Raw genomic sequence first — 12036 nt, forward strand, 5'->3', positions numbered from 1 at the left:
TGAGAGAGGGGAGCAAATTTGAATTCAGAGCAGGATTTTATACACTTGACTTACTTATTTAAGGATGCTAATCACCTCCGAAACACTTTCTTTCAAAGGATGAAGCAAATTATTCAGAATAACACTTGAATATATAAATCAGTTTAGACATACAACATTCATCACAATATAAAATACAGTGTGATAAAGGCTCTAGCACATTTTGAAGCTTCAATGAAGTCTTCTCCTATTCAGTGCTATGGTGAGGGGAAATCAACTTATTTGTTGAGTCTTCTACGGCGCTGGAAAGGAAAACTCCAAACTATTCCAGCAGACATGACTTTAAATGGCCATTAAATCTTCATGTTGCACCCAATTCACTTTCTGGTCTTAGAGCAGAAAGCTGCTTTCAAATCCTTTTAGCATTTTAGTTCAAGAGATCCAGAATCCTTTAATAGTGGCAAGTTCAAATACTTTCATAATTAATGATTTCTTACATATTGCTGTCACCTTCACCTTTTATTAATACTCAGAGTTAAATAATAGCCTCAGAATTACCATTCTAAAATTCTATTAAATACTTTTTTCTCTTTCCATTATTTTCCCAGGATATGCACATGTGTGTTTGTATGTAATGCAAGATCAGTTTTAGTTCAGAGAATCTATTCTGTTCTCCTCCCAACAACACTTCAAAAGAATTACTCCTTTCTAGATGTATTTACACAGGAATATGTCCTGTATACGTATGGAGGAATTTGTAGATGGAATTACTCCTACTATATGTTACCCATATATTCCATCTTCTGTTTTCAATTATATTAAGATGTAAGCTTTCTCAAACCAGGATTATCTTCTCCATGATGCAACACAAACTACTGCAAATTAAGAAAATAAAGTTCAGCCAAGCCTAGAAAGGCTGAAACTACAGGATGCTAAACACTTTCTTTGCTTACACTGCAGCAATATAGACACATATATATTTGAACATGCATGAATGCATGTATATAAACTCACAAGGAAATGCATGGATAAATGATCATTTACCCAATGACAGATGTTAAATTCTTAATGCATCTGAAATGGCCAATGTGCAGAAATACTCAGGTTTTCTTCTCTATAAACTGTTGTTAATTCTTAACCTCTCTTGTATGCTACAAGAAGTATTTTTGACTCCCACCCTAGCTGCAACAGGCCTTGCTTCAAACTGGGCAAACACTTGAAAAAGCATTTCTAGATTTCATAGAATCATAGCACAGTTTGGTTTGGAAAGGACCTTAAAGATCACCGAGATCCTTTCACTAGACCAGGCTGCTCAAAGCCCCATCCAGACAGGTCTTGAACACTTCCAAGGATGGGGCACCCACATTTCCTCTGGGTAACCTGTTCCAGTGTCTCACCGTCCTCACAGTAAAGAATTTCTTCACAATATCTAATCTAAATCTCTTTAATACTGTTATCCCTTATGCTATCACTAGACTCCTGGATAAACAATCCCTCCGAATCCTTCTGGTAGCCCCCCTCCAGATACTGGAAAGCTGCTGAAGGGTCTCCCTAGAGTCTTCTCTCCGCTAGGCTGAGAAACCCCAAGTCTCTTAGCCTGTCCTCACAGGGGAGGTGCTCCATCCCTCTGATTATCTTGATGGCCCTTCCCTGGACATGTTTGAGCAGGTCCATGTCTCATGCTGGGGGCCCCAGAGCTGGATGCACTACAGCAGAGAGGGAGAATCACCCCCTCAACCTGTTACCCCTCCTTTTGATGCAGCCCAGGATATGACTGGCTTTCTCAGCTGCAAGTGCACACTGCCTGTTTATATTCAGTTTTTCAGCCACCAATACCCTCAAGTCCTTCTCCTCAGGGCTGCTCTCAATCCACTCAGCCTGTATCCGTATTTCCAGGACCTTACACTTGGCCTTGTTAAACTTTGTGAGGTTGGCACAGGCCCACCTCTCCAGCCTGTCAAAGCTCCTCTGGATGGCTTCTTTTCCCTCTAGGGTATCAACCACAGCACTCAGCTTGACATCATCCATAAGCTTGCTGAGGATGCACTCAACCCCACTGTCCATGTCCCTAACAAAGATTTAAACCACCTTAATACAAAGAAGAACTCACTGGATGTTTCCCTAACTGACAACATGGTTCTACAACAAGCAGCAGTAGGGGGAGATACTCTGAGTCATGGAATTTTAGAGACATCACTCACACTACCTACTATATTGAAAACACACCTTTCACTTTTCACTTTTTTTCTCTTTTAAAAAGCAGGCCTCCAACTCAAGACTTCATCAGAAGCTGTTAAGCAAAAGGGAAATCCTCAAACTTCCTGACTAGCATGAATGATGACACCCAACTGGGACTTTAGTAAAGCTTACCATTACTCTTTTCACTGTCAGCTGGTTTCATCTGGATAGGATGGTGCATCTAAAATGTAAAAAGATTATTTAATCCCAGATACATTCACTTCATACTGTACGAAATACATCCCATAAAAATTGTGAAAAAAAGAAATTGTAGCCTACATTGCCTCTGGAGAGGTGAGTATGTAACACTACAAAAATTCCAAGAAGAAAGGCTTTCCTAATTATATTCCATCATTCCTCCTCAGAGTATTATAAAAGCCATGCCCACCCACTTTACTACCATATTATTATTATTTTATATACTCAAAAATTCCCTTGAGATCTGTTATTATATAGATCTCATAACACTGATCTTTTGAATAGTTTTTTTACAACATTATTTTAGGGCAACATAACGTGTGTATACTTCAGTGGTGCTGGGGCTCAGAGAAACAAGACAGAGTTGAGAAGAAAGCAGGCCTGTGCTCTTACCCCTGGGAGGATCTTCATGTTGTGAAGAGCATTCTGTGCTTCTAGTGCAGCTTTACGGGTATAAAATGTAACAAAACAGCACCCTGCAATTAAAACAAAATGCTAGCCAGGAAAGAACACTGAATCCTGGAGGGCTTGTATAGGAATTGCAAACCCCACTTCCATCCTTCCAATGCAAAATGCATGATAAGTAGAAGAGGTTAGGCACTGAAATAGGCAGGTGCTGCTGCTGCTGACAGTTTAAAAGAGATTTCTAAGAGTAATAAAATAGAATATGTTCAGAATTGACCCAACATCACTAATACACCATTAAAGCAAACACTTAGATACACCTGTTGGCTATTTAATTTTCAAACTCAATTATTTCCTAGTACCAAAACTCTACCTAGCTCCAGAGGAGATATGGCATATAACTGAACTGCAAATCCAGGCACAAAATTTAGTAAGGATTTAATGTTTACAAGTATTTGATTTAGGCCTGAATTTCGTATTTTATCTAAAACTGTGTCCCATCCAGCAATATTTTGATCGTATCACAGCATTACAGTGATGCTCTGGAGCAACACAGTAGTAATTTGATGCTCTACTTTGCAATTATAATCCATACTCCTTAAGCATCTCCATCACTGCTGAGCTCTAAAAAGAGAAAATATTATTTTCCTCAGCTCAGCTAATGACTGGATCACAGCTCAAGTATAAGTAGACAAATACACTTAAAGACTTTATAAAGTCCAGGCTTGTATGCACACCTGGTCACACAGAGCTCCTACACACAGAGATGTTTAACAGGCACACAGCTAAGACTGCAACTGTGTGAAAGTGGCTGAAGCCCCAAGTCTCTCAAGAGGAGTACAGAAGTTCTCACCTTTGCTTTGAGGAGGGTTTTGGCTCCTGTCCCGCAAGACATTGATTTCATAGACAGCACCATACTGTTCAAAAAGTTCTCTTAGATCCTTCTCACACCAGCTCCGTGGGACTTGACCCACAAACATTTTGATAGCATCTAGATCAGGTTGGTCTGGGTGATCCAATGTGCCATTCATTTTCTTTGAGCTGTGAAAAACAAGAAGGAATTTCTGGTTCGTACCTTCCTACAGATTCTAGACAAAAGCATGCTTACTGCAAAATAAAAAATAAAAAAAATCTACACATACATAAATGTGTATGATTAAAATATGCATATAAAGAGAATCTCTTGCACATTTCCAGTACTGCATACCAGAGTACATTGATATTCATTGGCAATCTGTGTACTTGGAAACCAAACACACTCTACACAGCTGTTTAAAACTTTATTCCCATAATGTAGTCAACATCTGGGATTCAGGATTTAAATCTGCTGAGATAATTGCAAAATATCAGTAGTTCAGCCATGTAAAATCACACAGAAAAAGAAACCGGAACCAAAAGGAACCTGAACTCAGTCTACCTACAAACTACCAAAGTTACCAGTTAGCACTGAAAATCAGAGGATAATGTTATTAAAATGTTTTAAAATATTTTTTTTTAATTTAAAAAAAAATTTTTAAAAATTAAAATGTAAACAGTAACTATTTCCCAAGGTGAAGATCCATCTTAAAACACAGAATCAACTGATCCAATGATAAGTTTCTTTAAAGGTTTACAAGGCAATACCTCTTTGTGAAACTAGGGAGATTTCAACAATAATTGACAAAAAAAACCAGGCTTAGATTGTACATGAACAGGCTGGGATTGGACAATCCAGTTAGTCACAGACTGAATGAGGCTCAATAACGACAGGATGCTAATACAGAAAGAAAAAATCACTTCTTAGACTACAACAACACAGAAGTTTTGAGAATGGGAATCCTCAATAGGTTTCAAGCCATTCCACCTAGCCATATGAGCAGTTTATATGCTATTAATAAAAGCTGTGTTATGCTCCACCCAGCCAGCTGACAGTCATACACTGCTCCCTGTATCAACTCCTCATCATTTGTTAGGTGCAATGTGAGGCCTTGTAATCAGTACCCCCAGCTTGGTGCACCAGAGGACCTATCCCTGCAGAAGTCCGACTGTAACGACACCCTACTGTAGCTATAGTGATTAGTTGGTTAAAATTGCTGACCAGTCCCTGTGTAATCTAGAAAGGACATGGGAGTGGAACAGCAACTATACAATGATTCCCCCCACCCCCAAACTCTTTGTTGAAGAATACAGGTGGTCTTCTTCCAGAGTAGTCAGGTCTCTTCATCTCTGCTTTTTTCTTTTGAAGATAGTTTAAATGGCTTATTAACTGCCCATGACAGTAAACAGTATTCTTCTCGCTGTTCATCTGAAATTATATTCCCCCTGAAGAGAATAAAAAAAAAAATTCCAAGCCCAGTAGCATTTAGCTAATTTTTCCCATCAACACACTGCTGTTCAGAGTCTAAAGAAAAAACTGATGCCAGGGAAAGCTCATAATTTTACAGCTGTATGAACAGACTTCAAAACCAACACAGCTTCTTTCTAGAAGGGAAGGGAATCATCATAAATCCTTTCGCTCCTCTCCACCTTTCCGCTCAGAAAGGGTCAGCACCTCTCCAAATAGCCAAGGGAAACAATACCTTTTACAAAGATGTGTAAACTACCTCTTTTCATTTCAGTTAAGATCACTTGGAAATTGTTTACCCTCTCCAATAACAATTTTCAAGCCTGCCTTCCATGGGTAGCTTCAAGAGCACAACATGGCTCCTGTTAACAGGGCAACTCTTAACATGACCTCAAAAGTATTCAAGGAATATTTTACTCCTAATTAAAAGGTTTAGTCTGGAGTCATTAATAGGGAAGAACAGAAACTGTTCTCCCCACTACTGATTTAAATTATCCATTTTATAACATCAGCACCTGTAGCATACTATAAATATTGTCAAACAGCTTTATTCCTCCTTAGTCCTTACTGCCACAATTATCAGACCATTTCCCCCACCCATCTAGAAACCAACATCAATTTTCTATGACCATTAGAATTTGTTGAAGAAAAACTGCAGGCTCTTCTATCTCTCCTTCCTGTCCCACTCTGCCCCATCAGACAGCAGAGGCTTGAGACAGCAATTCCAGCTATCATTTTAGTAGTACCTTAGACATGAAGAGAAAATACTTACACAGGGCTTGCATTCAAGGAGCAATGGTCCACCATCATCTCTGGGAGGAAATCCAACTTGAACGCGGCCATCACCTCAGTCTATGACAAACTACTAACACTAAATCAGTGTATTGCCTAACCCCCAAACAACGCCACTTCCAAAAGTCCTGCAGATCTTAACACTCAGCCACACAAAAAACACTCAAACCACAGAAACAGCAGCTCAGGGAGACCAGCAATAGACACCACAGAAACAGGCTGGACTGGGAAAGGGACATGGAATCCCAGATTAAAAAGGGGATGTGACCATGTGAAGGGAGGCTCAGCTTAATACACAATGAAAATGCTGATGCACTAGGCTTGTTTTGTGCAATTTTCCCTGGCGAAGCAGTACTGAGTGCACTGTCAGATAAACAGAGTGTCAGATCCATGAAGATAGCAATGGGTAACAGAGCAGAAAGAATACAAACTCCAGTCTTTGTACCCCCAACTAACTCCTTGTCTCCCAAAATGGCAGACCAAGGCCTTGAGGTTCAGACATACATTTTCCCTATCATCAATACTAAGATGTGAAATCAAGAGATGCCTTCACCACAAACATTTCTAGTAGCTGATTCCACTCTCTCCACCTTGTGCTCTATTATTGACACTCTCAACTCCTACAGCAAAAAATGTCAACTACAATTTTTCTCCGAACCTGGCAAAAAAATTAAAGCTAAGATCTGATTACTGAAAAATTCTTTAACAACCACAGAACATCCAAACTGATTCCTTTCATAGAAGCAAAACATAAATTGTTCTGGAAACAGTACTTTGTCTATCACGCATCTACAAATCCAGATATCCAGAGCCTATAAATAACAAAGAAAGGGAAAAACCCAGTGATTTACTGAAAACTCTTTTATAATATTTGAGAATACTGATCAGAATATGAATGCCTCAGCTGCTTCATCATTAAAACAGGCATAACATGTTGATCAAGGAACTGTGAGATGTATTTATATATGCAATACAGGCTTCTTGTCAAATCTCCAACACCCAAACTAATGGGGAGATAATCTGGATAAAACTGGATGCACTGCGAAATGCAGAAATATTCGATCGTGGGAAGTGAATGCTGTAGAGGCAGCTGGGTGTGTTGGAGCACTCCAGAAGGAATGATAAATTAGAGTCCAACATGAGTCCAGGAACCCTTATACACGGTCGATATAACCACAAAGTAACCTCTCAGAGCACCAAGGACTGCAGCTGTGATCACATCTTTCTCCTCTGTCAATGACTGCAATATGTACCTGTGGTTATTCTGACTGGCCAGTATATACAGCTTTATTTAAGCTTGCACAGTTACAGTATGTCAATTTTTTTCATAAATAGTGTTTCCAATCTCTTGAAAAAAAAATTAAAAAAGGAGAACGTATCTTTTGCCAACAGTGAGGTTAATTAAAAGTGGCTAGGCCTTGCAATACAAAGAGATACGCATATCAGGGTAATATAAGAACACATGAATTTCTCACAAATCAGATATTCAACAGTAACTGCTTCATGCATGCTCTTACTATGTGATAAATGTTAGAAAGTTTATTCTTTAAAGAAAAAGGTGCAAACTATCTGCTAAGCACCATTGTTGAGAACTAGCAAATAGACATTAGGGAGCACAGGTCACTTTTTCAGCTTACAGTAAATTAAATCCTTCTCTCTACCTTTAGACATGTATTACAGGCTTGCACTTGAAAAATGCCATTTTAAGTAAAACCCCTCATATTCAAACGTTAAACTGAGCCTAGACCCCATTTTACGCATTTGTCTAAAATGAGACTGCAGAGAAAAACACTTCAGATTTACATGACAAGAACAGCAGATTATAGGGTGTGATTATTAGATGACATTAATCTATAGACCAACACTGTAAATATCTGGCCCTATCACTCATCTTTAGCTTTTTCCAGCAGCCAGTAAAATCCCCCAGCTGCCATGCTTATTGTAGGTTCAATGAAAGACAATGCTGGCAACATATACTCTAGAAAATGTGTTTTTAAAATCTTACTGAGATTGATTAGTTTACTGAAGAAAATCACTGCACCATTATGATTTGATCCAATGCCCACTCTTTTCCCCATCTCTCTGCTCCTCAAAATCAAAGTCCTATTTTCTTGTTCCATTAAGACAAAACTGCAATATTACAGGCACAATTTGTTGGAAAGGAAGAATCAATACTAGAATAGTGAGTATCTGAAAATATGTTAGCCAAGACTCAGTGCCTCTGGGTGCCATACTTCCGAAGTAATGATGGCAACTTCAGTGACAAAACACTAGTGTACAAACAGGTTTGGTTTAGCATTATTTAGCTGAAGGCTTCAAGGTAGTGGAAGTAAAAGACTTACAGATTTCACTTGTGAAAATATCAGAATGAGTGGAAAAAGATGGTGTTTCACTACTCATGCAGAAATAAGAATTAAATGAGGAAGAAATGTTTCTTTAAAATTAGAAAAAAACAAAAGTCATCCTAATCATTTTTCACAAAGAAAAAAAAATAAGGGAGTTAACACTTATTTTTTGCTCAGATGTCAAATTCCTGCTGGCTTCCAGATCCATTCTTTTACTGTTGCTATTCAAAGGATAACAGAAACAATGTCTGAAATTCCAAGCTCTATGGACTGTAGCTACACATTTAAATGTGGTGCTCATCTGACAATACAAACATTAAAAAACTTCTACATATTACATATTAGATCTCAATTTTTACACTTCTGAAGCCCTAGATATGCTGCAGAATATGTCATTATATGCGCTCCTCAGAGACTGCAGAGTACAAATGCTGAAAAATTTTTGTTTTTAAGTTTACAGAATTACATCACATCCTAGGGCAAAAAAACCCCAAAAATTCACCACAAAACCAGAAATCCCGCATCATATATTCTTTCCTAAGAAAGCCTAGTTCTAATGAGCAATAAAGTCTAAAAGCTGAAGATAATGCTGTATTTTATTTTATACATTCTGTACTCAGACAGCATTCACAAGTCTGAAGCTGAGGGACTACAGGCGTGGCGAGAGCAAGCTATGGGAAAGGATGTAGGCTAGGGGGAAATCAGACACTGTGAAGCTCTGAAGGAGACAGGTCCTAGAATAAACTTCCCATTGTATTATCTGTGCATATCCAGATTCTTACAGTGCTGCTGAATTGCAGTTTTGTTTTTAAACTGATAATGTCTAGGTTACATGCATCAAAATACAGTAACTACCTGACAATATTTTGTTGTTTCATTGTTGATCATGTAAGCATGTGGTCAGAATGTTTTCTGCCTGTGTTGAAATCCAAACTGTCTCCCCATGCCTCACTGGGTACAAAAAGCCCCTTACCTAGTTGCCAAAACTGCAGTTTCTTCCTCTGCCAATCTCTTTGACTATTATGCAGTGTGGGTACACAAATCTGACACATTCAGAATATTGAATTTAGCATCAAAATACATGAAGTTTTTGCACTGCCTACAGTTCAGATTAAATTAACTGAAAAACATTTTTATTTATATGAACTTTTGTAGAAGTTCCCAGGTGGAGAAACTGGATAGGTGGGGAAGGCAATTGCCTTTACCTAGGAAATACAAAAGTTTGGTGGTGCTCCCTCTTACGCATTTATCTGAGAGCAAATAAATCAGGTCTAGATGCAAATGAATTTTTACATATTAGGTAAGTAAATTAAGTTCTAAAAATAGATCTTACTATAAAGCTTTTTTCCCTGCTCCCCTTCCTCAAAATATTTCTGGAGGAAAAATTTTGAGGTACATCAATACATTCTTGATCTACTTCTCTGGCTTGTGAATAGTCCTATAGCTTCTACTTCAATTAATTCTGTGAAAGCTCAAAGGGAATGAATTATGAACTTGCATCTGACTGAAGAATCCCCAGGACTCTCAGCTCTCTGCCAGGAGATGAGACAGCAAGTCACCCAGCCTTCTGGCTACAGGATGATGCTTTCTCTGCATAAGTATTCTTTAGAAAAAGGAAACAGCAGCTAAATGTATCTTTTATTTTTTTGATACTAAAGACAAATGATAGAAGTAAATTATACAAAATTTATTTTGAAAAGTTAGGGAATTATTTTTCTTGAAAAAGGAGAAGAAACTTTGCACCGAAATGAACAAATCGGTTATTCTAATTAATTCTAAGTAATGAAGCTTATAAAAAGATAGGCAAGAAACACATGCTGATACCTTTTCTTTCAAATTGTTTATGGGTCTCCTCAAATACCTATGCTTATCTGTTCTTCTTGCTATGCAACATTCACTTCACACAGAATCCATTGCCCCTCAATTCACAAAGCAGTTGCAGTTTCCTATGTTCACAGGAGTAAAACAGGAGTCTGGCAAAGGCAAATCCAAACTGTTAAGAGGGAACACTTCTTACTAAATTCATAGATAACTAGTGGTGGTGGCTTTTGTAATCCTGTCAAAGCTTGACACAACTGGATGCTCGCAGGGTTATTTTTTCCCACTTTTATTTACTGCACATATATAAAAGTCACAACTTTTTTTTTTTTAACAGATAACCCATTGGCTATCTGCCTCAAAATACTGCATATAAGAGCTACCATCTTCTAGTTAACATTAGGAAGGAACAACTAAGTAACATCATCTATAAACACAGCCTAATCAATAAAGATTTCAGACCCATTTGTCTAATGCACATAGTACTAGGCATTATCAGAAGGAAATAAAAACCCACAATATGAGTCTGGCAGTTCTCAATGTCCCTAACCACAACTTTTTACCTTTCTAAATCAACATATGCAGCACAAAATCTTCATGTGAAAATTGATATGGAAGACAATGTTTGAATTAAACCCACAAAAGTTACTGCTTCTCTGTGTCCACTGATATCACAGCTATGAGGTGGCAAAGTAGTACACAAAGTCCTATACCTGTGTAAGTCTTTTGGAAAAAGGGTCTGAACTAAGCTGGTCAGGAAAGACCTATTGCTTGAAAATGATATTTCAGAAAGAAATCAAGGGACTGAAAGCTGTGGTAAAAGAGAAGGCTCTGTTTCCAGCTTTGTACCAACTCAATGTAAAAATCCAAGCAACTTCCTTTAGCTCTTCAATTTCCAGATGTCACATAGAGAAACCAGGAGGCAGTGATGCTTATCTGGGGGACAGAGATGTGAACAACCCACAGCTCTGCAGACAATGATCTGCTTCTCCAGGGCACAACAGCTGCATGATGCTACCCTGAGCTTTACATAGTGCACAGCTGTCAGCTAACAGCAGCATGAGGTTGCTAACCCAGTGCTTGACCCACTGCAGCTGTGTCTGCTGCTTCAGTGATGATGCTACAAAGGTTTGCACAGGCATTACCAAAGAGAGAAAAATTAAATAGACTGACCATGAGACCACCTCCTGACAGTGGCCTAAACCACCCATCTCTGACCAAAAATTTCTCATTACCCTATTGTCAGTGGGAAATATGCAAGCTGATTCTTCAAATTAAGACAGTTTCCTAGAAATTTCATCTTCTCTTTTATGTTTTATTATCTCCTTCTTATATCTGTTCCCCAATAATATATTACACACTTACATTAATTTTCATGCAAATATAAGAAGAGGTAGCTGTGTTGTTTTCTTTCCCTTACGCTGTAAGATATTTTCTTTTGCTAGCTTTAATTTTGTAATTAAAGTTCTTGATTGTGACCTTCAGAATAATGATCTGAACTTAATGTCACACTTCTGGTTTTCCCTGATAAATTTCGTTTCTTTATTTTGCATTTTTCTTTGTCATCTTCAGACAGAGGGAATGCAGATAGAGACAAAAATCATAGTTGTGAATTTAAAGCACATGACACAGGAAAACTTGGAATTTGCAGCAAATAATTCATGACAAACCCTTAGAGAACCTGTACCCTTAGAACAGATAACAGCAACCCTTAATGCAGGTTGCCTAGAAAAATTAATTTTGGCTAATCACAGACAAGGAGTAAACATCAAATGCTTAACCCTCTTTGCAAGATATTTTACAATTAATAATTGATAATAGGAAAAAGCATTGATGTATCCCAGGACAATTGCTTTTAAAGCAGACATTGATAGGTTTCTTCCCCTCGTTCTAGTATATTAAAGACAACAATAACAGAAACAATTAAAAAAAAAAGAA

At 38.0% G+C, this 12036-nt stretch overlaps 1 protein-coding gene across 15 annotated transcripts in view; it reads right to left on the bottom strand.

Moving 5' to 3' along the window:
* The window catches only part of CELF1 (CUGBP Elav-like family member 1), a 61635-nt gene that overhangs the window by 26048 nt on the left and 23551 nt on the right, over nt 1–12036 (bottom strand). For 5 of the 15 annotated variants that reach the window (XM_085062570.1, XM_085062568.1, XM_085062575.1 and 2 more), the window contains 3 exons: nt 3674–3861; nt 2809–2891; nt 2350–2398 (listed from right to left, as the gene is read on the bottom strand). In XM_085062570.1, coding sequence (XP_084918696.1) covers nt 2350–2398; nt 2809–2891; nt 3674–3851 — 310 coding nt within the window. In that variant the 5' untranslated portion in view covers nt 3852–3861. Of the gene's footprint in view, nt 1–2349; nt 2399–2808; nt 2892–3673; nt 3862–5915; nt 6123–10104; nt 10227–12036 lie in introns of those variants that run through there. The other 10 variants (XM_085062562.1, XM_085062566.1, XM_085062560.1 and 7 more) reach the window with 6 other exon arrangements.

This window comes from Lichenostomus cassidix, chromosome 5 (genome assembly GCF_008360975.1).
Source record: "Lichenostomus cassidix isolate B80296 chromosome 5, HeHo_3.0, whole genome shotgun sequence".
NCBI classification, from domain to species: domain Eukaryota; kingdom Metazoa; phylum Chordata; class Aves; order Passeriformes; family Meliphagidae; genus Lichenostomus; species Lichenostomus cassidix.